We start from the raw sequence: 27,394 nt of genomic DNA on the forward strand, positions 1-27,394 counted from the left end.
CTTCCAAGCTGTGGGCGGCACCTCGAGCCCACGATAGCAGGGGCCCCCAGCGCCGTGCTGTGGTCCTCACCACTTGTCTCAGCTTGCAGGGCAGAGCGGGGCCTCCCAGCAGCCAGTCCCAGATCTCCGTTCGCTGTCAGGCGGCCAGGAAGCAACTACTGCATTCGCCTCTGCCGATCATGGAGGCCCGTCTCCCCACCGGTATCAGTGTAACTACTGGTCATGGGCCGCCGGGGCCGAGATCCTCATTCGTCTCGCGAAGCCAGGCCGCCAGGCAGAGCGAGGTCCTCCCCACCTCTCCTCCACTAGTAACTCTGTACTCCGCTGCAGTCGGGCGCTCCCGGCACCCCCCAAGGGCCGCACCGCCAGCAGCTGCCACACCGTTCCTCTAGCTTACGGGGGGGCAGACTCCCGCTGCAGGCGCCCAGCACAGCTGCTCCCGAAATGCAAAAGTCCGCACCCCTCTGGGGCCTCCATTTACACCGCCCACTGGGTTCCCCTCACAGGTCCGACTGTTTAGATGGCCGCCATTTCCACCTACGCAGATCGGGTCGCTCACCCCCGATCGCCCTGGCTCGGTGTCAGGCGGCAATAAAGCCCTTAATCACGGGCAGTGCAGGTCCCCGCATCCGGTGGAGCCCCCCCCCCCCCCCCCCCCCCCCCCGGGTCACAGGAAAGCCAGTCCAGCCCCCGTGCAGGATAATCTGTGAGGTCGGCACGGAACCCTCTGCTCACGCGACCATCCTCATCGGCATTCAAGCCACGCCCCCAACACAGTACATCATTTGTGGCATTAAAACATTGACTGTGTGAAGCCAATATAAAGTACATGCTACTGTTCATGCAAAAGTTAATATAATAAATGGAAATAAAGCGCCCTTTTTTTCAGGATTCCGGAGAATCCATTGAGTGATTTTAGTGAAAACACAGTGTGAATGTGAGAACAAGACAACATCAACCTCACCTTAAAGTAACACAACAAAAAAAGCAAAGACAGGCTGATAGGAGTTCTTTCTTCTAAAGAAAGTGAAACCATTTCTTCCAGAAAGCAACTTTAGTGCTGCTGTTCAGGCTCCCATTCTCACATATGGACACATATGGAAGGCAGTAACACCTACTCCATGGCCTTCCAAACTCCACACTGGCACCTTTTAGGGCATCCTACATGCTGCAGCACGTCTTATTGAAAAAATAAGAAATACTTCCTTGGCTCCCCTTGCTGGCCTGCATCATCTTTAAAATCAAATGCATCATTTACGAAGCCTTCATGACCAGCACCCCCGCTTATCTTGCAGACCACCTCTGTAGGAAACTGAGGTTTTCTTGCAGTATTTCCCCCCTCCCCCCCCTTTTGCCTGGTATTAGATGCAACTTTGATAGAAATGCACTGAGTTCCTGCTAACCAGGTCCCCAGCGCCAGAGCTCTTTCCCAAAACTGTACAATTTTACCCCCAATTGGTAAAACCTTTAGCACCCTCTGTAAGTCCCTAGTAGATGGTACCCGTGGTACCTATGGCCTGAGGTACTAAAGAGGGCCCCTGAGTGTAACAGCACAAATTGTGCCCCCTAAGGGGCCCCTCACAAGCACATGCAGGGCTGCTATCGCAAGGATGCATGTCTTGGTGCAGACCAAAGTGAATCGCTATCAGGGAATCTCTATTTTTGTACACTCCATTGTGCGTTTCCTAAATAGTGATTTCCTAATAGCGACGCCTTCCTTGTAGGAATCGCTATCAGGGAATCTCTATTTTTGTACGTTCCATTGTGCGTTTCCTAAATAGTGATTTCCTAATAGCGACGCCTTCCTTGTAGGAATCGCTATCAGGGAATCTCTATTTTTGTACGTTCCATTGTGCGTTTCCTAAATAGTGATTTCCTAATAGCGACGCCTTCCTTGTAGGAATCGCTATCAGGGAATCTCTATTTTTGTACGTTCCATTGTGCGTTTCCTAAATAGTGATTTCCTAATAGCGACGCCTTCCTTGTAGGAATCGCTATCAGGGAATCTCTATTTTTGTACACTCCATTGTGCGTTTCCTAAATAGTGATTTCCTAATAGTGACGCCGTCCTTGTAGGAATCTCTATTAGGGAATCCCTATTTTTGTACATTTCATTGTGCATTTCCTAAATAGAAATTTCTTGGGATTTGCCAATTAAGAAATGCAAAATGGAAATTTCGTACATCTGGCCCTTAGTTTCTCCAGAAGGGATATAGCTTACTGATCCGGACCCAGTAGAACGCGCCTATCCTGGGCCATAAGGATGAGATTGTCTAGGTAAATGATTAATCTGTAGTCGCTTGTACGTACCCACGCCAATACAGGTTTTTGAAACTTTGAGAAGCACCATGCGACAAATGAAAGCCCGGAAAGAAGTACCTAGAACCATACCTGTTCTCTCCAGAGAAACTGGAGGAATCGCGGCATAGTGGAATGATTGGAGTCATGAGATACGTCTCCTTGATGACCTGCAGAATCCTTGGGTACCTTGATTGTGGAATTGGCCAGAAGACTGTCCCCGTTGATTTCTGGCTTAGCCGAAAACCTTGCACCTTGTCCAATGCCGTAAAAGTCTTGTTGAATTTAGAGAGATCTTTCACAAACACTTCAATAAATAAGTTACCTTTAGTCTCCAGGCCTGCCTCCGGGGAGGCCAATTCTCCGAGCTTCTGCTCTAACCTAAGTGATATTGAACGCCTTTGCTCCATAAAAGGCACTATTGTCGTTGCCCAACATTGCTGCTGAGCCCAATCTAGAGAATTTCTGGATTGATTTTGCTATCCAATGTTTTGCCTTCTTCAGGCAGCTCAATAATTTCTTAAGTCTCGCCTAGGCAGCACATGTCCTGTCTCTTCGAGACATGGTGTATCTAGAATATGGGCTTGGAGTCCAGCCCATCTTTGTAATTGGTTCCCCTTTCTGTCCTTTGCAAATTCAGGCTTTTGTTTGGTGGATACACGTATTTATTTATTCATTTTTTTACGGGTTACATATAGCGCAAACTTGACCCGGTATCGGGTTATCAGAGCGCTTTACAATGCACCAGTTGCATTACATGAAGACACGTTCATTTTTGTTAGACACGGGGAGATTAAGTGATTTGCCCTGAATCACAGGATGTTCAGCGCCATAGCCAAGACTTGAACCCGGTTCCCCAGATTCGAGATGACCGCCCTAGCCATTAGGCCAACTCCTCTCCCCTTAGTAGATCCTCCTCTTGGACTTTTGTATCCTCCCATGGGGACTGCCCCTGTTACATTTGCTCTTAATTGTCAGGGTTAATTAGAGAGTTTTAACTGTAGTCTTTTCTTTTTGTTGGCCTTCCTCTGCTCGTTCATTTTTCTCTTTACTTCCTTGTGGCAGCTTCATTTGCCGTGCTTGTTTTTCTTTAATTTAAAATATTTTCAATCTCTCTGTGCCGTCTGTCCCCATCCACTCACCCCTCCCCACAACACTGCTTTCCCGCCCCTCCGAGATTGTTGCATTCTTTGTTTAATTCAAATTAGTAGAGCAGCGCCAGGGGAGATTAAGGGGCCGATTACGATGTCTGGCGGAAGCTTTTCAACAGACACCGACTCAGAATCGGGACCAGCCGACTCGCGGTCAGCGGTTCCGCCCGCCTGATTACGATGTGACCTAACACTGTTCTGTCGGATTCCCATTGCTTCCTATGGGAGCTTGTGTTCTGACCAACAACACAGGCTCCTTTGGGGAAATGGGGGGTGTGTGTAAAACCCTACACCCTGTCTCAGGCACCCCACGGTGCAGGGTTTGACAGGGTGTTCCCTTAGGTACCCCTCTGTCCCCAACCAGAGGCCTCAGGATGAAGGGGACCCTGCCAGGGCCCTCTAAAGTCACTTTCCAACAGCCTTTTAGTGTCAGACCCGCCGACTCGGAAAGGCTGTTGGAAATCAACGTTGTAATCACGAGTTCAGAAACGCGGTCATTAGAGGTGTACGATGCGGTTGCGACTGACACGAATTCTCCAAGAGCCAGTCTGAACCAATTCGGAATGACCGCGAACATCGGAATCGGTCGGGCGGTTTGTAAACCAACGAGTCGGTGGGAAGGGCTCCGACACGGTCGAGGAGATTCCAACTGTCAGGAGGAGGCTTTCCGCCTGAGATCCTAATCAGCCCCCGAGTGATTTCAATGAAACACAAATCACAGGATATTGAGTCATTTCTGAGGCTAGAACTCTGATCCCCAGCTCCCGAGTCGGCCGCTAACCACTGCGCCACATCCTTTCCCTCTGGGGTTAGCATGCTACAGGATAACAGCTCTGAGACTCCTCTCCTGGCCTGTAGAAACGGCTCAGGCTTATTTTGCGTTGAACCTCTGGGACGCTGGGCATACAGAAGGAATAATGGACCGGGCGCGTTCACTGCGCTTGTGCCCGATGCCTGTCTTTGCAGACTAACCCCTGGTCTAAAAAAAGCAGTCGGTTTTTGATTTTACATTTTGCGCTTCTTGCTGCACTTACACATTTTATAATCGGTGTGAATTACAAGTGTTGCTTTTAACCAGATTAATGGTACTCTTTTACCGACCTCGGCTGGATGAAAGGCTGATTCACACTTGAGGCATGTACACTGTGTTTTAGTGGCACAGATCACTGGACTGAATCAACACAGCAACGAGATTAACGGTACTCTTTTACCGACCTCGGCAGGATGAAAGGCTGATTCACACTTGAGGCATGTACACTGTGTTTTAGTGGCACAGATCACTGGACTGAATCAACCAGCCAACAGGTCTTGTTTATGCGGAGTAATGCAGTATGGAAAGTATGTTTTTTACATTTCACCATTCTGCTTGGACGCCATGTTTTTGTCTCTTTAGTAATCAAAGTTGCAGGGTCTGCTAACCTGCGAAGGTGTCTAAGGGCCTCCATCTGGGGCTAAGGGGGCAGCTGGAGTGACAAGACCTGCACCTTTAAGGTGTTCGAGAGGTTATGTTGTTTGAATGTATTAATAATTGTCTGCAGTGTGCTCTGGGCACTCCATTGTCTTGCCATTAAAAACAATATTCACTTCTGGTTGAAATGCGGAGTCTGTGCTCCAGAAACCAGTCCTGTGATCCCTGTCCTGTGCACAGTGCAGCAGGTGCCAGAACCATTTAGCAGGGAAGGGTTGTTGTAACTGGTCGGCTCTTACTCTGTGTTTCCCCTCTATGTAAACCGTTCCTTGTTCTTGGAGTCGAGGCACTTAGGACAGATGTGCCCACCATCTGGTAGCGAGGGCTGTAGCATAGATGGGCCATTACACATCTGGGCTGTCCTTCCCACCAGTAAAATATACACGAGCGCTTGAGGCCGGTTCAGTTCTAGGTTTACACCTAAGTGAATGAATGTGACCAGGTAAGTTGTCAGGCCAGTGTACCATGCATGGAATATGTATACACCTCACCCCAGTAAATTCCGCCCCCCCCCTTCACCCAAAGTGGTCTGTTGGACCTCTATGAAACAAAAAAATAGATGCCCAGTCAGGCGAGTTACCCCTGGAGTCTCGGAGCGCTTTGTCATCCTTAATTTCCAGAGAAGTTCTAACGGCAGCCTGTTGCTTCATGGCTAAAAAGACAGTTCGGTCTTCTCTGCTGTTTTTGAAACACTCGAGTTGTGGAGATGCGTGTGCACAGTTGAGATCAACAATCTTTTTTTTTTCTCTATGTTATTTAAAAAATGGCATGGTAGTGATCAAATATTGAGTTCAGAAAAAACGATTCTGCAAATGCGAGGACAAACTTACCTTTATTTAGGTTGCACTCATGTCTTGGAAGTGTTCACCTTAACTCACTGAGCTATCTATCTAACAAGCAGTAGTGACTGCACTGGGAGTGTGGTAGAGTCCCTCATGTCGGACTCGTGTCTCTGCAGTGTTCACCTTAACTCACTGAGCTATCTATCTAACAAGCAGTTGTGACTGCACTGGGAGTGTGGTAGAGTCCTTCAGGTCGGACTCGTGTCTCTGCAGTGTTCACCTTAACTCACTGAGCTATCTATCCAACAAGCAGTAGTGACTGCACTGGGAGTGTGGTAGAGCCCTTCAGGTCGGACTCGTGTCTCTGCAGTGTTCACCTTAACTCAATGAGCTATCTATCTAACAAGCAGTAGTGCCTGCACTGGGAGTGTGGTAGAGTCCTTCAGGTCGGACTCGTGTCTTGGAAGTGTTCACCTTAACTCACTGAGCTATCTATCTTACAAGCAGTAGTGACTGCACTGGGAGTGTGGTAGAGCCCTTCAGGTCGGACTCATGTCTCTGCAGTGTTCACCTTAACTCACTGAGCTATCTATCCAACAAGCAGTAGTGACTGCACTGGGAGTGTGGTAGAGCCCTTCAGGTCGGACTCGTGTCTCTGCAGTGTTCACCTTAACTCACTGAGCTATCTATCCAACAAGCAGTAGTGACTGCACTGGGATTGTGGTAGAGTCCTTCAGGTCGGACTCATGTCTCTGCAGTGTTCACCTTAACTCACTGAGCTATCTATCCAACAAGCAGTAGTGACTGCACTGGGAGTGTGGTAGAGTCCTTCAGGTCGGACTCGTGTCTTGGAAGTGTTCACCTTAACTCACTGAGCTATCTATCTTACAAGCAGTAGTGACTGCACTGGGAGTGTGGTAGAGCCCTTCAGGTCGGACTCATGTCTCTGCAGTGTTCACCTTAACTCACTGAGCTATCTATCCAACAAGCAGTAGTGACTGCACTGGGAGTGTGGTAGAGCCCTTCAGGTCGGACTCGTGTCTCTGCAGTGTTCACCTTAACTCACTGAGCTATCTATCCAACAAGCAGTAGTGACTGCACTGGGATTGTGGTAGAGCCCTTCAGCTCGGATTCGTGTCTCTGCAGTGTTCACCTTAACTCACTGAGCTATCTATCTAACAAGCAGTAGTGACTGCACTGGGAGTGTGGTAGAGCCCTTCAGGTCGGACTCATGTCTCTGCAGTGTTCACCTTAACTCACTGAGCTATCTATCTTACAAGCAGTAGTGACTGCACTGGGAGTGTGGTAGAGCCCTTCAGGTCGGACTCGTGTCTCTGCAGTGTTCACCTTAACTCACTGAGCTATCTATCTAACAAGCAGTAGTGACTGCACTGGGGGTGTGGTAGAGTCCTTCAGGTCGGATTCATGTTTCTGCAGTGTTCATCTTAACTCACTGAGCTATCTATCCAACAAGCAGTAGTGACTGCACTGGGAGTGTGGTAGAGCCCTTCAGGTCGGACTCGTGTCTCTGCAGTGTTCACCTTAACTCACTGAGCTATCTATCTAACAAGCAGTAGTGACTGCACTGGGAGTGTGGTAGAGTCCTTCAGGTCGGATTCGTGTTTCTGCAGTGTTCACCTTAACTCACTGAGCTATCTATCCAACAAGCAGTAGTGACTGCACTGGGAGTGTGGTAGAGCCCTTCAGGTCGGACTCATGTCTCTGCAGTGTTCACCTTAACTCACTGAGCTATCTATGTAACACGCAGTAGTGACTGCACTGGGAGTGTGGTAGAGCCCTTCAGGTCGGACTCGTGTCTCTGCAGTGTTCACCTTAACTCACTGAGCTATCTATCTTACAAGCAGTAGTGCCTGCACTGGGAGTGTGGTAGAGCCCTTCAGGTCGGACTCATGTCTCTGCAGTGTTCACCTTAACTCACTGAGCTATCTATCCAACAAGCAGTAGTGACTGCACTGGGAGTGTGGTAGAGCCCTTCAGGTCGGACTCATGTCTCTGCAGTGTTCACCTTAACTCACTGAGCTATCTATCCAACAAGCAGTAGTGACTGCACTGGGAGTGTGGTAGAGCCCTTCAGGTCGGACTCGTGTCTCTGCAGTGTTCACCTTAACTCACTGAGCTATCTATCTAACACGCAGTAGTGACTGCACTGGGAGTGTGATAGAGTCCTTCAGGTCGGACTCGTGTTTCTGCAGTGTTCACCTTAACTCACTGAGCTATCTATCTAACAAGCAGTAGTGACTGCACTGGGAGTGTGGTAGAGCCCTTCAGGTCGGACTCGTGTCTCTGCAGTGTTCACCTTAACTCACTGAGCTATCTATCTAACGAGCAGTAGTGACTGCACTGGGAGTGTGGTAGAGCCCTTCAGGTCGGACTCGTGTCTCTGCAGTGTTCACCTTAACTCACTGAGCTATCTATCTAACAACTCTGGAGTCTCCACTGCTCTCCCAACAGGTCCACCCATGGGGAATAATGTTGGGTTGTCCCATTCGAGATGTGCACGCGACACCGAGCCGAATCTATCAACCTTCTGAAGGCTGCCTGGTGTAAACCACTGTAGTACCAGCATATCCAAGCAACATGTACTTTACTCCACTCGAATTCTCAGGTCCTACAACAATCGTCTAGGTTTTATTGTCAGTGGCTCAATTGTGGGGGCGAAGGTGTGACAATGGACACCCCGTCTTCTGCCCCTTTCTATGTTCCAGTTTGTAAAGCGCCTGGTTACTCCAAGTCGCAGTGTCCCAGCGCTGAATTCCGAAATACCGAGTAGGTAACAGACTTCCCCTTTTTATTGCTTTAGGCTCTTCCTAAAAAGCCTGGTTTTAAAGAACGAAAGCTTCTGAAAGGCTCTAATGTAAGATATACAGGTAGTCGCTTCCATTGTTTAGCTGCCACCAAGGCGCTCTCTGCAAAATTTAGGGGCACTGGACAGACCTGTTCCAGCTGATCTGAGGCAACGGTTCGAGCGCTGGGATAAAATCAAAGGAAGGAGCCACCTCGGGCCCTTCCCTGGAGTATCTTGTATATAGAGCACCTGGCTTTGAAGGCTATCTCCTCCTCAATGGGGAGCCAGTGGAGTTTTACCAAGACTTGCCCCGTAGGGCCACGAGCTGCGCCTTTTGCCCCCTCTGGAGCAGAGGACATTGCAATAGTCCAGCCTTGATGCCACAAGGGCCTGGACTGCTGTTCTTTTAGCGGAATCCGGGATGAGCCCTAAAATCTTCAGAATCATTTTCAGGACCCCAAAGCAGGTGCCTGTGAGAGTGGAGATTTGGTCTGTAAAAGATAGAGTGGAATCAAACCACACTCCAAGATTTTTTACTCTGTGGTTGGGGGTAGGCAGATGGCCTAACTCATTGGGCCACCATATCGTGGACCAGATAGATGGCTGGTTCCCAACCACCAGGATGTCCGTTTTATTGCCATTAAGTCTCAGGCAACTGTTTTTCATCCAGTTAGCCAGGGCTACCAAACATAGTTTAAAGTCTCCTGCTGTTTGGTGATTATCCCGAGCTAGGGTTAGAATCAATTGCGTGTCATCAGCAATGGACCCCGTGGCCCTCAATGATTTCAGCCAACGGACGCGTATATCAATTAAACAGGGTCAGGCTCAGGGCTGAGCCTAGAGGCACCCCTTGTTTCAGCGACCGGGCGGTGGAAGTGAGAGATTGTAGGGTAACCTGGAAGGTACGACCCTCCAGAAAGTCTGCTAACCAGCCCAGCGCCATGCCTCCCGCTCCTGAATGCTGTGCCTGTCTTGTAGCAGTCCATGGTAGACTGTATCAAAGGCGGCAGTCTAGTCAAGCATGGCTAGTGCAGCCGTCTTGCCTACGTCTGCTACTTTGCGGAGAGATTCCGACGCGAATAGAAGGGCTGATTCTGTACTGAAAGATGGTCTAAACCCAGATTGTGTTTCGTGGAGAAGAGCATTTTCTTCCACAAAAGTTCATCAGTTGTTGATTGACTAATTTTTCAGCAACTTCTGCAAAAAAAGGCAATAGAGATATAGGTGTTAGGTTTTCAGGTACAGAGAGATCTAAGGTAGGTTTCTTCAAAAGTGGAACCACCATGGCATGCTTCCATTCCTGGAGAACATACCCAGAAACAAAGGCTAGATTAAGCAGCTTAGTAAGTTCCAGAACAATAGTTTCTCTGCCTCGTTCTAGTATGGCTGAGGAAGCAGAATCAAGGGGAGAACTGGACCTTACTTTTAGCATCAAGCTCTTAGTTTCCTCCTTCGAGATAGGTTTCAAGTTTATGAACCTTCCCGGAGCATCTTAGGTGGTCTGGACAGAGATTGCAGGCTGAAAATTCCTGACACCGTCAGGAAAAGAGATATAGATATTGTTTATCTGATCCAGAAAAACCAATCAATCAATCGGGGGTTTATAAAGCGTGCTACTCACCTGTGAGGGTCTCAAGGCGCTAAGAAAAGACAGTGCGATTTGATTGAAGAGGGCCGTAGTAGGTGGAATTGATGCAGCTGTCCGTTGCAAAGATGCCAGGGACTTAATTATCTGAAAAAGTTCCTTCAAGGAGTTTTTTGACTGCTCGATTTTTTTAGCATAAACATTTGCGCGTGAGTGCCTAAGGCCTTAATGACATTCTCTCAGTGCCGCAAGTTCGGAAGTTTTATGGCGATCTTCATAATCTTTGCGCCATGTGTGTTCCAGCCACTTACAAGATTTCTTCTGTGCCTGTAACGCCTCCGTGAACCAAGGGGCTGAAGGTTTCGATCGCATACTAGTGATGACTTTCCTAGGAGCTGAAGCATCTAGGGCCTGGGTAATCCACCCCGTTAATTGCCTGTTGGAAGTGAAGGGGCAAGACTGGAGTACTGGCGTTTCCTGGTTTAGGGCTGCTAGGAAAGCATCTCATGTAATAAGGGCCCATTTTATGAAATGGTACTGCTGGCCGAGGAATTCAGAGATACCGAAAGGGACCAGGTGGTGGTCAGACCAGGCCACCGGGATCATCGCAGCCATCGTAATAGAGCTTGATTTAGTAAATATAGGGTCCAGAATGTGACTTTGCACATATGTGGGCGCTCTCACCAATTGTGTGAGCTGGAATAGACCAAGATCCTCCGCCAGACCTTTATCCAGGGGACAGTTGTCATTGCTGATATGGATGTTGGGCTCTCCTACTAGCAAAAAATGAGCATTGCGTGCTGCTTAATCACGAATGACGTCCATTAACGTTTTAACTAAAGTGGCGGCAGGGCCGCGGAGACGATATATTAGAAAACCTGTTATTGTGCAATGATTAGTGAGAGCTAGGCTAAAAAAGGCTGCCTCAGAGTTTGCATTGTCTAGCTCTAACACTCTACATTGCAAGCTGCGTTTGGAAATTACAGCCAAGCCGTCACCCATAAGCAGCGGGCGTTCGAGTCTTAGTAGAGCAGAGTTAGGGGGAACTGCATCAAGAAGGTCGGTGGCGGAGGAAGCTGAAAGACACGTTTCAGCTAAAAGAGTGCAGCGGGTTGATATATTTGCGATTAGGTCCACTATCTCAAACGTATGTGTTACATTTTCAATATGCTATTTACTTTTACTTGTGCTCTTTCAGTCTGTGTTCGGATTCCAAGAGAACACGATTTTAGAACGTTAACCTTGCAGGCACTCAGTTGTGCTGTTGTGCTCTGTAGGATGTACATGTATGTTGCTGTGCTGCAATATATTGACCAATAAAGAATCTAATCTTATTTGACTAAATTGGATCTTTACAATGGCGACGAGCGGAGGAAGACTCCTCACAACGATGAGAAGCAGCACAGATGAGAAGTTTTCCTGAACCCTGAGAAGTTCGAGTGAGGAATTGGAGTTGGAATTCGGGTCAAGAGGAAGAAAAGTGGAAAGTGTGTAGGCGTATGCTGTATAGGCTGCAGTCCCGTCACAACAAAGAGTTCTGGATCGGCATTACTCAGGCGAGTGTTGCGTGTTGGAATTTAATGGGAATCAATTTTGAAGTATGTCGCAATCGTTATGAAGAAAGAAGACGAAGAGTGATTTCGAAGAAGGAAAGCAGTATGGACATGTCACTCATTTGAAAGTGGAGTGGTGTGGCTCACTGGTTAGAGGCAGCAGACTCGGAAGCAGAGGACATCCCGGGACCAGGGTTCAATTCCCGACGCGGCAGGGTTGTGGACCAGGGCCAGCGGACTTGATAATTCTCGCCTCGATGCCTACTCTAACCAGGGATCACACTCGGCAACTCTGGGCATTAGCTTGCCTCACCTCCACAACGGCCCCCCACATTCGCTGGGGATGCCTGGTTTCACCTTGGAGATACCCAGGAGGGACCATCTCACAGGGATAACCAGGACGGGTTCCCCAGCGGTCTACAGCGCCAGGACGTCTCAGGGCAGCAGTGTGCTTTACAAGACACATACATTTACATTTACTGTCGATGCTTTGGATATCCGATAAAGTCTACAGATATTGAAAGTAAACAGAGGCGCTCACCGTTTGACGCGCGCAGCCTCTTTTGAAAGTTGGCCACAGCTGTTCGGGTGCCGCGTGTGCTCTCCTGAACGAGTATCCTTCAGTGCAAAGAATTCTGGGATTGCAACACTGAATTCTGGGAAACACAATTGTTCGTGGGAAGAGTGAGATAAGCACGTAATAACGTGGTGGCCATCTTGTTTACTTGGATACAGCATAGCAACCAAAACGCTCGCTGTAAACGAAAAACAACCGGTCGCGGTAGAAAACAGAATCTTTTGTTGCTTTTGTTTCACTGAGGAAGTTGGAACAAGTGAGTTCTTATTTCATTCCTTGTACTATATTGTATTTGATTAAAAAAAAATATATATATATAGATATATGATAAATAGACAGACTACTCTCTAAGGTATGGAAAAGTAAGGTTACCAACTGAGTGTGAGTTCAGAACCCAGTTCCATGATATCAGATTAAATATAATTACTACAAAGTAGGGAAAAAGGAAATACAATTATAAAAAAAAAAAAAAAATGCAGTTTGATCCCCCGGCAAAGTTTTTTTTTTTTACAAAGTAAGGGAGAACCACCATTACCATGGGCAAGATGGAAGGAGGAGTTTATAAACTATATGAAGGCAATAGACAGAGAAAGGATGGGGGCAGAAAGGAAGAAAAGCATTTTACTGCATTGTCTAGGATTAGAAGGACAGATGGTTTTTGGGACATTGCCGGAGATTACTATGGTAGAGAATGCAGAAGCCACTAATGTATACAGAGAAGCATTAATGAGAATGGAGAAAAGATTTAAACCTACGAGTAATGTAGCACTGAACAGATTTAAATTTTACTCAAGGAAACAGGAAGAAAATGAATCATTTGATGACTTTCTAACATCATTACGATCCCTAAGCGTACACTGCAACTTTGGAAACATTTCAGATGAAATGATAAGGGAATAAATAGTAGTTCATGTTAGATGCAAAAAAAAGCAGGAACAACTATGGGTGATGGGTGACCCTAAGCTCTCAGAAGCCATTTCAACAGCAAAGGCTTTTGAACAAACTGAGAAATGGATGCAGACTGCTAAGAACATTAATACTAAAAATGATAAAGCAGAAGAGATATGCACAGTAAAACATCAGGATGAGGAAACAAATGTTTCACAAGGAGTAAACCAGGTTTTATATCGTAATTCAATGTTCAAGGAAAAAAAGAAATTTATGGGTAATGAAAGAAATTTGTCTTGCTACAGATGTGGAAATAGAAACCACATGGCTTCTTTTGGTGGATGTCCAGCAATCAAAAGAAAGTGTAATAATTGCGGAAGAATTGGACATTTCGCAAGTATGTGTAGAGATCAAAGGAAAAATGCGTCTCAATTTTGCCCAAGAATTTCATGCATGACAGATAGTTCAGACAAAGAGATGTGTTCACGAACAAGGGGAACTCCCATAGACAGCTCAGAAAATGCTGCATTTGTAGTGTCAGTGATGGATACCATAGGGAAAATTGAGGTGTCGGACAACGCAGAGTTTTCCAATCAGCCAATGGGTATTGTTGGGTATTGTTCAGGTGGCAAATGTGGATCTTAGTCTCATGGCGGACTCAGGTTCACCATGGACTATTATTTCAAAGCAATATTTTGAAGAAAAACTTAGTAAAAAATTTGACATCAATAACATTTTTCCATCTAATATAAATCCATTAAGCTTTGATGGCTCACGTATTGACATGGTGGGCTATTTTGAAACGGTATTGTACTTTAAAAATAGAAGTGCGAACATATATCTATATGTTGCAGTTAAAGGTATTAATGTTCTGGGTTGGAGGGACCAATGGAAACTTGGTATAATCTTGAATCCTAGACTTAAAGATCCTGTTGTATTAGATGAGTTTTTTTGCATTAATCACATTTCAGTTACAGGTACTGAGGACATGGAAAAGGCGTTAAAAGATTCCTTTAAGGATGTATTTTCTGACTCTTTGGGCAAACTTAGAGATTACTCTCATCAAATCAGACTAAAAAATAACGTTACACCAATAAGACAGAAAATCAGACCAGTGCCAATCAACATAAGGGAAGAACTTAAGGATATGTTAACAGATCTAGTGGAAGAAGGTATCATCGAGCCTATTGAGTCATCTGAATGGGTTTCACCCATAGTTTTGGTCCGGAAACCTGATAAAAAATTGAGACTATGTGTGGATTTAAGAGCACTAAACGCAGGCATTATCGTAGACTGTCACCCATTGCCGAACATTAATGAGGTAGTTTCTATGTTAGAAGGCGCAAAGGTTTTTTCAACGTTGGATTTAAGATCAGCATACCATCAGGTGCCTTTGACAGAGGATCAAAAATGTTAACAGCATTTATAACTCCACAGGGCCTCTATCAGTACACTAGAATGCCCTTTGGTTTAGCCTCTGCTGCTTCCGTATTTCACAGAATCATGTTCAATATTTTTAGAGATCTTGATAAATTTGTCAAATGTTTCCAGGACGATATTTTGATTTTTTCAGCAAATGATCAGGATCACCTCAAACATTTGTCGGAAGTATGTAGTAGATTAAAAGAGAATGGCTTGACACTGAAAGCTCATAAATGCAAAATGTTTAAAAAAAGCATGGAATATTTGGGCCATACTCTAAGTGGTGATGGTGTTGTACCTAAAAAATCTAACGTGGAGGGTATTGTAAATGCACCAGCTCCGAAAAACAAAGAGCAATTACTATCTTTTGTGGGCATGTGTGAATATTATTCTAAGTTTGTAACCAATTTTGCAACAAAAATGGAGCCATTAAGAATACTGTTAAGACAGAATACTGTATTTGAATGGTCAGAACTACAACAGCACGAGGGGCGTGGCTTAGGCGCCTTAGGTGATGGCCGCCGTTTACGGGAGCTCCGCGATGGAGTGAAACGGCCGAACGTATCCAGGATATTTTCGTTCAATTTCGGAGCGAGAAAACCACTTCTCGTAATGTCGGAAGTGCTGCTCCCTGAGGTGTACTGCAGTTACTGACGTCTGGTGAGCTTTAGGATGTCTTTTCGCCTCATATCGGATGAAATGCAACCGCGGCCGCCATTTTGTTTTTGCTTTTCAGACGCGCATCGCGTTTGCTGTTACTTTACCTCAGAGGATATCTATTGTTACTGAAATGACTCCTTATCCTGAATTTTGCTGCACTTTCATTGATCTCCTTCATTATTATGCGCTTGATTCTTCCTGTTTGACCTTCACAGCTGCGCTTTCTTATTTTTTCTGCGCTAGTTATTTCTACGCTTCACCCGGATTTGTGTGGCATGAAGTCTCTCGGACAGGGTTCCATATTACAGCCAGCTCACCTTCAGTGTCATTGTGACTTATCCTGCACCTGGTAACTTCATATGGATACTTTTTATTCTCCAGTTTCTTGCTGTAAATCACCTCCTCTCAGTTTATGACCATGGCAACGTCTCGGTCCAATCGTAAAGACGTTCCGCAACCTACTGGTGCATCCCTAGAGGACTTTAACCCTTTTAACATTTTACAGGACAATACAGATGATTCCCTCAGTGACTCTATGGCTATAAAGGGTCCCTCTTCTTCTACGACTCGACTAGGTTCCAAACAGGGGTCCAAAATACCATCTTCAGCTCCCCTCACGCCTAGAAAACGAGGGAAAGCGAAGCCGCCTTCTCCTACTAACCCCTCTTCACCTCTTTCATTGGAACTTCTTGAGGAGATCCGTGCCCTCAAACCTTATATGGAAGAAACTAACACACGTTTACTGAGTTTGGAAGATAACTGGTCGCACACTGAACAACGAGTTGATGTTCTGGAAAAACGAGTTGAATCTGTCCAAGAGTTCGTTGGACAAGTTCCTCTTATCCATAAAGAAGTTGAAACTCTTAAACGAGAAGTCGAACAGTTGGAAAATCGCAATAGGCGTAATAATTTACGCATTTATGGTTTGGCTGAAGGTCTTGAAGGTTCTAACGCAATATCCTATTTTCAGTCTTTTCTTCCAACTCTTCTTGGTCTTCCTGAATCTCCTCCATTGAATATCCAACGTGCACACCGCTTGGGTCAAAGCTCCCGTTCTTCATCTCCCTCAACAAAACCCAGAGGAGTAATTCTGTATTTCCTGGAATATACAGATCTACTTAAAGTCCTACAAGCAGCCAAGCAAAGAGGAAGGATTTCTTGGAATAGTTCTAATCTCTTTTTCGCTCAGGATTATGCCAAAATAACTGCTGACCGTCGGAAGAAGTTTTTAGATATGAGACCAGCTCTTCGCAGCCCGAACGCTCGGTATGGTTTATTTCACCCTTGTCTTTTTAAGGTGACTTACAACAACAGAACAACCAATTATGAAGACCCAGCTGTCCTTCAACGATTTTTGGACTCTTGTAAAGGAGTTTCTATGGACATTTCTAAACCATAATATGTTGTGCATTTTTCTTGTCTCAATGACTTCATGTTCGTTCTGTTTTTGTTTACAGATGTGAATATCTGTTGTTTTAGTCATATTTGTTAGTTTCGGTGTTATTATACTCTTTTCACATTAATTATTCCCCATGCTCCCTTTTTTCTCAGTGTTCTTCACTTCGCCTGGATGATGTTCCCTGTGCATTTCGCTTACTGCGTCCTCTCGTTTGGCGTTTGGCCTTCCCCATGTGGCTCAACCTACCCCGTCATTCTTGTTCTTTTGTGGTATGTCTTTTGCTTATTGTATTGTTTTATCAATTGTTAATTTTGATTTGTCTTTTTCTTTCTAATTATCTTCTCTTTTTCCTTCTTTTTCTCCTTATCCTTTTGTCCCATCCCTATTTTCGGCTTTTCTATTGTGATGCTTCTTTATTTTATCTCTTCTCTTATTCTTATTTTTTTCTGCTATTTCATAATCTTCTGTTTTTCTCACTGCTATTTCTTTATAATATTGACCTTTTTTCATATTTTGCTGTGTATCTTCACATTGTTTTTGCCTTTATGTATGGCAAATTATTTTAGGACATGTTTTGACTAGATTCTTATAAGATTTAAATGTCGTTAAACATTATATCTTGGAATGTTAAAGGTTTAGGTTCTCCTATCAAACGTCAACGAGTTTTGTCACATCTTGCAAATTTAAAGGGAGATATTGTTCTTTTACAGGAAGTTCATATTCCGGATACTGAAATAACTAAGTTAAGAAAGAATTGGCTAGGCCATGTTTTTGCTTCACCAGGCTCAGGAAAACGCAATGGCGTTGCTATTCTCTGTCACAAACGCTTAGATGTTCAGCTTATAAAACAGGATAATGATTCTAATGGTAGATGGGTTGTGATTTCCCTACTGATTAACAAGATTCCTCTCACTATTTTTAATGTTTATGCCCCCACTTCGCAGGATAAATTGTTTTGGCCCCAAATTCTTTCCCTTTTAATACAATGTACTGATGAATATTTGATATTTGGTGGGGATTGTAATATGATTGTAGACCCCTTTATGGACAGGAACTCTGACTCCAGATTTATCCCGTCTCTTATACATTCTCAATTTACCTCCACTATTTCTCAAAGAGCTCTTGTGGAATCTTGGAGACTTTGTCATCCCACTCTACAAGAATACACTTATTATTCACCTGCTCATTCTTCGCAATCCCGAATAGACTACCTCTTTATTTCCAAGGCTCTACTTCAGCGCATTTCTCATTCAGACATAGGATCTATTCTAATTTCTGATCACGCCCCGGTGACCTTAAGTTTAAATCTACTTCCTCCCATTAAAGGTACTAAACGCTGGAGATTTAATAATTCTCTTTTATTGGATCCTAAGTTCCCACCAGCCTTTCTTGACTTTGCTTCCTTATTTTTCAACGAAAATGAATCTCCTCAAGTGTCCCCTCAACTTGTATGGGATTCCTTTAAGGCTGCCTCTAGGGATTTTATTATTTCCTTTGTTGCTCAAAAACGCCGTGCAGCTTCTCTTTCATCTCAGACACTTAATTTACAAATTAAAAACTTGGAACACCGTTATTATCTAACAAAAAGCCAATCTACCTTGGAGGAGCTTATTAATGCCAAACTTTCCTTTAATAAACTTTTGACTGAATCTGCAAATTTATGTTTACTTAAGTCTAGCGCTAAATTTTATAGCGCACAGAATAAGTCTGGTAACCTCCTTGCTAATTATCTCAAAATCAAAAAGGAACGTACTAAAATTGAGTCTATTATATCCTCATCTAATTCCGTTCTCCATAAAGACGATGATATTCATTTAGAATTCTCCAATTTTTACAAAACACTATATACTCGTGAATCTCCACCCCTCTCACCCTCTCATCTGATATTGATCACTATTTGGCCTCTATTCCTCCACCTCCTTCTTTAGATGTGGATTTCTCCTTTCTAGAATCTGATATTCACACTAAAGACATCTTCCGAGCTATTCAGTCACTCAAAAAGGGGAAAGCTCCGGGGCCTGATGGTTTTACTATCGAATTTTATACCCATTTTTCCAAGCTGCTTGTTCCCAAATTACTTAACTTATTCTTGTTCTTTATAACTTCTCAGAGATCTGGTGGGTCATTTCAAGAGGCTCTAATTTGTCTCCTTCCTAAAGAAGGTAAAGATCATTCATTATGCAAAAATTACAGACCTATCTCATTAATCAATTTGGACTATAACATTTTTGCGAAGATTCTTGCGCTTCGTCTAGATAATATTCTGCCTCAACTAATCGGTAAAGAGCAATGTGGGTTCATTAAAGGTCGTCATCTCTCTGATAACACCCGTCTCTTTTTCAATGTACTTAGTAAGTCTCATTCCCATAAATCTTCGTTAGCAGCCGTGGCTTTAGATGCTGAGAAGGCCTTTGATAGGGTTAATTGGCAGTTTATCTTTTCGACTCTTACTTGGTTTGGTTTTGGTCCTAAATTTCTATCATATATTTCGTTACTTTACTCTTTTCCAAGATCATTTATTTTAGCTAATGGACTTGTTTCTTCTTCTTTCCCACTGCTCAGGGGTGTCAGGCAAGGCTGTCCTCTTTCTCCCCTTCTATTTATTTTGTCTTTAGAACCTTTCTTAAATAAAATCCGGATGAACAAAACTATTACTGGTTTTCCTTATGGCGATAAACATCTAAAACTCTCGGCATATGCCGATGATATTCTCTTATTTATATCTAATCCTCAAACCTCTTTACCGGCTTTTCTTTCAGAAGTTTCTTCTTTTTCTTCAGTTTCAATGTAGATAAATGTGAAATTCTTCCATTAAATAAATATTGTTTCCATTCTGATTTTGTATCTTCTTCTTTTCACTGGAGCCCTACTAAGATTAAATACTTAGGTTTATGGTTTACTCCTTCCATTAAGGAGACTGTATCACTTAATCTTAAAAACCTTCAGTCAACTTTAACTCCACAACGCGATGGCATCCCTTGTTTTTATCTTGGTGGGGTAGGCTAGACTCTATAAAAATGATGTTGGTCCCTATCATCTTATTTTTCTTATCTAATCTTCCCATTAACATTCCTAAATCCTGGTACAAAAAAATATATACTATTTTATCACGCTTTTTGTGGCAGAACAAAAAAGCTAGGATGTCTTTTTCCAAACTTAAACAACCTAAAAATTTAGGTGGAGTTAATTTCCCCGATTTTGCGTCATACCATACTTCCTTCTTTCTTAAGAATTCCTCTTCATTATTATCTCAGAATGCGAAGGATTGTTATCCTTACCTTTGTGGGTAGAACTTGAATCTTCCTTCATTTATCCTCTCTCATTTGATGAATTTTTATCCATGTCTAATACCCCCCAAAAGTTTTCTCTTCCCATCCTTAAACATACTCGTAAAACTTTTCATCCTCTTATGCTTGATGGTTTAGATGACCGAAAGCGTTTCTTACAGTCTCCAATTTGGTATAACAATCACATTAAGATCAAAAAGCGGACTCTTTTTTGGAAAGACTGGTTCAACTCTGGTCTTAAATGGACCCATCAACTTTTTCTAGGTGATACTTGCATACCTTTTTCTATAATACAAAAGTGTTATTCCCTTCCCTCTTCATTTCATTCTAAATATATATTATTGACCCTGGCTGCTCAAAGTTCTTATGATAAACTCACGACTTCTTCCACACAGGTCACTCCTTCTCCGGTTCAGGTTTCGTTTCTAACATTGAACACTTCAGCTTCTCAAACTTACAATAAATTGAGACTTATTGGTCGGACTCGGGATAAATCCGCAGTTGAGTCTAGTTGGGAATCTGATTTGAACACTTCCTTTCCCACCTTAATATGGGATAAAATTTGGAATAAACTTAGGAAATCCTCTAGGGCGGCAAATACTACGCAGACACTATTTTTCATATATAATAGACTTTTAATTACCCCAGCCAAATTGCATCAGATTAACCCTCTCTCTCCCTCTACTTGTTGGTCATGTCCAGCCCCTGTTGCAGATCGTAAACATATGTTATTTCAATGTCCAGTTATTCATCAATTTTGGAATAAAGTTTGGCAACAAATTAACAAAATATTTCACAATCATGTCCCCTTTTCCTTTTCTCACATTTTTCTGGGTAGTGTTGCGGACATTTGGTTCTCTTCCACCTCCCTTAATACACCCATCATTGATTTACTTATAGCTGTTGCTTTTCAACAGATCACTAAATCGTGGAAAAATGCTTCAAATGTTTCTTTTCAAGCCTGGTGGTATGGTGTCTGTTACAACCACAGATTAGATAGAGCTTATGTTCACCCGATTACGCTAGCCATTAAACGTGACTTATTATGGCTACCCGTTACCACTTTTCTGGATATATCTGCTCAAGCATTACCATCTGATTGTCCAGCCATAGAAGAAGTTTCGGAGCCTCCTTAAATTAAGGTTAATTACATATTATTATTATACTCTGTGTTTCTTCTCAATCTATATTTAAGTCTGTAGCAGTGAGATTAGTATGATGTACATGTTATATTTTTGAATAATATTTTCAATTGTACTATTATAAGATATATATACCTTTTTACTCTCTCTTCCCCCTTTTCCTTTCTTTCCCTCTTATTTCTCCTCTCTTTATTGTATACAGCGCATTTTTCATTTTTATTATTGCTATATACTATGTTATACTACTGCTGTGTTTTATAATTATATCCAATAAACTCTTTCTAAACTTTAGAATTACAACATCACGCATTTTCTGATATCAAACAGGATATTGTGAATGCTCCCACCCTAAAGCCGTTTTGTATGAAGAAACACTGCATAATCACTGTAGACGCCAGTTTGTATGGCATAGGGGGAGTTTTGTCGCAAAAAAGTGGAATGTCTGTTTTGCGTCGAGAACTCTAAATGAGACTGAGAGGCGTTATGCAGTTATAGAAAAAGAGTTACTTGCGTGCGTTTGGGCAATAGAACATTATAGGAATTACATTTGGGGTACCAGTTTCACTCTGAGGACAGATCATAAGCCTTTAGTTAATATACTTTCACCGGGTGGAGGCTGGAAGTCGACCGCAAGAATTGCCAGGTTAACTTCTAGGTTACAAGAATATTGTTTTGTTACAGAATTCGTACCAGGAAAAAAAAATGTTACGGCGGACTTTATGTCACGTCATCCATGTATGTCTTATGATAAAGAAGAAAAGGAGGATTTAGATATTGTCGCCTCTATTCAAGATGTGGTTGTTGGAGCCTTATCGGATATTTCAGAGGAAACGTGGAAAGACAGGGAAAGAAATGATTTTGTTATGGCAAACTTTAGAAAGGTTTATGCTTGAAGGATGGCCACAAAAAAATAATGTTTCAGAAGAACTCATGCCTATGTATAAGGTTGCAGAAGAGTTAAAGTTGGATGGTGATTTTATTTACAAGGATGGTAAATGTGTACCACCATTTGGTGTGCGAGAGACTATCCTCAAATGAGCTCATAGTTCCCATCCAGGCATGTCTGCTATGAAACGCTTGATAAGAAATTACTTTTGGTGGCCCGGAATGGATCGAATGGTAGATCGCGTAGTTAGGGAACGTGAGACTTGTTGTTCCAGTGATGAGATGCTTAGGGTTGTGGTACCTCCACTTAAGAGTATGGAGTGGCCAGAAGAACCCTGGAAGAAATTGGCATTTGATATATCTGGTCCTTTCTTAAACTTACCGTTGGATTCACGATACGCTTTTGTATTAGTGGATCATCATTCAAAATGGGCAGAGGTCAAGTTGGTTCAGATGGCTACCACCAATAAAGTTTTGGATTTCTTTAAAGAAGTTTTTGCTAGGGAAGGTTGTCCTTCAGAAATCGTCACAGATAATGGGGTTCAACTTATTTCTAACGATATGGAAGAATACCTCAAATGTCATAGTATAAAACACATCACAACATCCTTATATTCACCACACGAAAATGGTCAGGTTGAACGTTTTAATCGTGTTTTGAAAAGTTACATTTCGGAAGTGACTAAGGGAAAGAGGATTGGAAAAATGTGTTAAGGGAAAGATTGTGGATGTATAGAATCACACCACATTCTACCACTGAAGTTAGTCCATTTCGTCTGCTGAAGGGCAGAGATCCAGCTTCGGATATTTGTCCGTGGTGGATTAAAGAAAAATGTAAAAATAACATACGGTCTGACCATAACAAAATGGGTATCAGTTTAAAGGTTAAAAATAAACAAAGAAAGAACAAATTGTGGTATGACAAGAAGTGGAATACTAAACAACATAATTTTAGGGTAGGAGAATGGGTGAGAATTAAGAAACCAGGTTTGTTGGGTAAGTGTACGAGTACATTTTATAGACCCATTAAGATCACTAAAGTTTTTAGAAACTCTCTTATCACTCCAGATGGTAAGTTGTGGAACATCAGACGTGTTTCTAAGTATCCTAAAAATTATAGTGCCAAAGTCACATTACTGTACACCAATTATGATGACGTAAATGAAGATTACTTGCTGCCGAGCACGTCCCATGATGTTCAAAGTAATGGTCATGATTCCACTTATGTATGTAATGATTCTGTTGCCAACAGGGTCACGGACTCTACACGTTTAAGATTTGTACCTACAAAGCTCTTAGATTATGTTACATAGACTAGTTATTATGTTTGTGTTATTTACCTCTTTTTCTTTATACTTCCTTTAGTCTTCATTTTATATAAGGGAGATATGTTACATTTTCAATATGCTATTTACTTTTACTTGTACTCTTTCAGTCTGTGTTCGGATTCCAAGAGAACACGGTTTTAGAACGTTAACCTTGCAGGCACTCAGTTGTGCTGTTGTGCTCTGTAGGATGTACATGTATGTTGCTGTGCTGCAATATATTGACCAATAAATAATCTAATCTTATTTGACTAAATTGGATCTTTACAGTATGTTTTGGCAGTGAACGACAATTCAGTAGCAGGCATTGGTTAGCATCTAGACTAACCCGACTGATCTTACCTTGATGTCCCATCTTGGTAGTTTCCACAAAGGAAAACTTGCAACTATTGAATACCTTAGGACTAAGTTGTACATCGAGAGAATCGAATCAGGCTTCCTTCGTGGGGCAATTTAGTGCCAGCAAATCCTTTTGAGAGTAATAGATTGGCCCTAAGATGTGAGGGGCAGGGGTTCAGGCCCCTGGCACTGTCTGGGCGCAAACGGGCTTGCCTTTGGCGCGCCAGCGGCGCATCCGCGCAGCTGGTATAATTATTTAGTCCTCCTCCAAAAGAGCATGGCTATGTTCCGTCAGGACTTGGTGGACAACACAAAGCGGGAACTGGAGACCCAGCGCTCCTATTCAGTCAGGGAAGCTCCCCTCCCATATTGAAGACTGCGAAAAGGAAAGTAAATTAAGACAATAACCAAACTGAAATAGTGAGAAAGAAATTCATAAAAGCAATAAAAGCTGCCGGTGAAAGAGCCGACCTAAGATGGCCGCCACCGGGATGGGAGACAGACACCTCCCTGCTCCTAGTGTACTTCAAGGAAAGTTAACCTCTTGCTTCTGCAGCGCTCTAACTCTTTCCTCTTGTACATTGCCTTTTATTCCATTCCATATTATTCATACACATCCCCCTTAGCAACATTTAAAGGCATCCCATTTAACCGCTGTCATGAAAGTTGTTATTGTATTCTGAAATTGACATCGATCCTCCATGTGGTGACCTGAGGTGTGGCCTGGTAGAGCCATGTTCTAGCAGCACAGGGGAGTGGTCAGAGAGGTATCTATTTAGATATGGAGCTGTCCTCACCTTCCGGCTCATTGGAACATTCGCTTGGAAGCCCCTAGTATATGGTACAATATGTACCCAGAACCTTTCAGTGAAATGCTAATAGTGGACCTGCAGCGCTCATTGTTCCACTCACTAAAGTCGCACAGTCCTGCTATTTCAGCCTGTCGTGCCGTTTGAAAATGGCCAACTTGGCCTGGCAAAATAAACCTTTAGCCAAGCCTAATCCTTCCTTTTTAATGCATATAAGTCACCCTGTTGGTAGGCCCTAAATTGCCTTTGTGATACCTTATTACATGTGTTAACTTTTGATTGGAAGAAGATAGGGATGTCCGGTTTGTACTCAAATGGATTGTAATTTAAATTCCTCGTTACTGCTAAAGTCGAATTTTAGATTGCAATTTTGAAAATGCCACTTTCAGAAGGTTGTTATTTTCCTGACCCTTGAAGATCACATGCTGAAATATCTTTAACAAAAACTAAATAATCCCCCAGGAATGTTTTGCTGTGCACGAAGGAAAGGATCTGGGTTTTTTTGCTCAGATACTGCAGCTGTGAAAAGATGCCTCTGTTAAAGGTTGTCACTCACAGCATCCACAATGGGATCAACACGGAGGAGAACTCGAAGACCATGTTTTTCTGTGATGTTCAATATATTCACTTTTGTTCTGCACTTTTACTTATAATCTGTGCCTGGCTGAGAATGGGGCTCTTTCTCCAGAAATGTTTGATCCTGAGTCTAATTTGTTTACAGGTCCAAGACCGGAGGTGGGAGACGTCAATCTGCCCCTTCAGCAAGGAGACAACATCTGAAGAGAAGAGGAATCCGTCTCTGGTCTCCAGCAGCCTCCAGCCCCGGCAGAGGGAGGAAGTAGCAGCCTGCTGGTTGGTGCTCCAGAGTTCTACCCTTTGCTCCTCCCTTCCAGCTTCCATGGGAGCTTCAGTTTTCTTGTTACTAATTAAGTCCTTGGATATAAAATGGTGGATGGGGAGATTGCAATTAAAACTTCTAAGATTCTTGGAACAGAGGACATTTTATTTCTCATATATTTTCATTCTCATATAAACTGAATTTGGAAGTGCAGTTTATTTGTATTTATTGCGAACGCTGGTGCGTAGAAGGTCCTTCAGCTGACTGGTACCAAATCGACGCTGATGGCCTTTGTGCCTCAGGATTCCAGTGTTCTGCCCTGAATTTAAACATTGGTTCTAAAAAGGAGGAACAACGCGTCATTGATCATTCACAGTAACAAGTTATAAACTGAAGCTGGGCACTGAGCAGAGGAGACTGATAAAGAAGTTATTAGTGTTATGATGTCTGGAGGGTGGATAATGTGACACCTGTACATCCGTGTGCAGTGCAAAGACTGGATTATACAGCTATGTGCAGAGTGTACAGTGTCCACAGTGTACAGAGCAGATAGTGTCAGAGCTGTACCTTTGTGTGTAGTGCAAAGACGCAGTATTGTACACCTACATGCAGAGTGTACAATGTCCGAATCATACCCCTGTGTACAGAATGGATAGCGTTAGAGCTGTGCATCTGTGTACAATGGATAGTCGCAGTATTGTACACCTACATGCAGAGTGTACAATGTCCGAATCATACCCCTGTGTACAGAATGGATAAAGTTAGAGCTGTGCATCTGTGTACAATGGATAGTCGCAGTATTGTACACCTACATGCAGAGTGTTCAATGTCCGAATCATACCCCTGTGTACAGAATGGATAGTGTTAGAGCTGTGCATCTGTGTACAATGGATAGTCGCAGCATTGTACACCTACATGCAGAGTGTACAATGTCTGAATCATACCTCTGTGCACAGAATGGATAGCGTTAGAGCTGTGCATCTGTGTACAATGGAAAGTCGCAGTATTGTACACCTACATGCAGAGTGTACAATGTCTGAATCATACCTCTGTGCACAGAATGGATAGTGTTAGAGCTGTGCATCTGTGTACAATGGAAAGTCGCAGTATTGTACACCTACATGCAGAGTGTACAATGTCCGAATCATACCCCTGTGTACAGAATGGATAGTGTTAGAGCTGTGCATCTGTGTACAATGGATAGTCGCAGCATTGTACAGCTGCGTGCAGAGTAAGGGGTGTCTGGATCGTGACCGTGAGTGTCTATATGTACAGAATGGATAGTGTTAGACCTATACTTCTGTGTGCCCAGTGGATGAAGGTGGGATTGTACATATGCATGTAGACTCGTCAATGTGGGAGCCTACATGAATATACCGAGTGTACAGTGTAAAAGCCATACAACCGTGTAAAGAGTGGATAGTGTTGGGATCCGTACATGAGTGGATGATATTAAATATCGGAGAACAGTACAGGACAACATCGACGTGGGAGTGTTATGATGAATCCACTCTTCTTTACCTGTGGGTGTATTTGAGGCAAATAAAGATCATACAGACACTGTATGTTTTGTTATCTTGGTGTGATTTGCAATTCTTTCCCTCCATCTGTTATAAACATCAACACATTGCCCGGCTGAGGTGGAACTGCCAAAGCTACACTTGATTTTTCAGGTTGATCACTTGATCGTGTTACTGTTTTAATCAAAACCCGGCAAAGCTTGGGTGCTCAATCAAAACAGAGCGACGCGTTTCGGTGGTCTAATATGGTTCACCACCTTCTTCAGGCTTGTACTTTATGGTTCAGTGTCTCCCAACACAATCCGAAATAGTAGTGCGTTGATCCATATAAAACCAAGGGAAGCTGTCTTCTCCTCAGTCTGCAGTAGCTGTATATTCTCTCAGATCTTCGCAAATGAAGGGAATTAGGTGCCCAAGCGTCCCCCTTTTTCGGAATCCAGATGTCAAAGGCCACTGGAGCTATGGCACACAGGACGGTATATTCTTAATAAAAACGTCTCCGTAATTCAAGCGCTGTTGATTCAGGTTATTAATTTTTTAAGCATGAAGATGCCGGGACCAAACGAGTCTGACGCGCTCCTACTTCCTTCAATTCTGTGGAAGATCTGTGCGAAGATACCTTGGCTCTCAACTATAACGGCTATGGACTTGGGTTGCCGG

The 27,394-nt window shown here is 43.3% G+C and overlaps 1 protein-coding gene across 6 annotated transcripts in view; it reads left to right on the top strand.

Moving 5' to 3' along the window:
* LOC146829749 (class I histocompatibility antigen, Gogo-B*0103 alpha chain-like) overlaps nt 1-27,394 on the top strand; it is a 579,784-nt gene that overhangs the window by 462,907 nt on the left and 89,483 nt on the right. For 2 of the 6 annotated variants that reach the window (XR_014962294.1, XR_014962293.1), the window contains exons 7-8: nt 16,742-16,858; nt 25,098-26,789. The exons of 2 other annotated variants lie outside the window; for them this stretch is intronic. Coding sequence is in view for 2 of the 4 variants with exons in the window: in XM_085608475.1 (XP_085464601.1) it covers nt 25,098-25,156 (59 nt within the window). In the remaining 2 variants the exon portion in view is untranslated. Of the gene's footprint in view, nt 1-16,741; nt 16,859-25,097; nt 26,790-27,394 lie in introns of those variants that run through there. 2 more of the 6 variants (XM_085608475.1, XM_085608474.1) reach the window with 1 other exon arrangement.

This window comes from Triturus cristatus, chromosome 5_2 (genome assembly GCF_964204655.1).
Source record: "Triturus cristatus chromosome 5_2, aTriCri1.1, whole genome shotgun sequence".
In the NCBI taxonomy this organism is placed as follows: domain Eukaryota; kingdom Metazoa; phylum Chordata; class Amphibia; order Caudata; family Salamandridae; genus Triturus; species Triturus cristatus.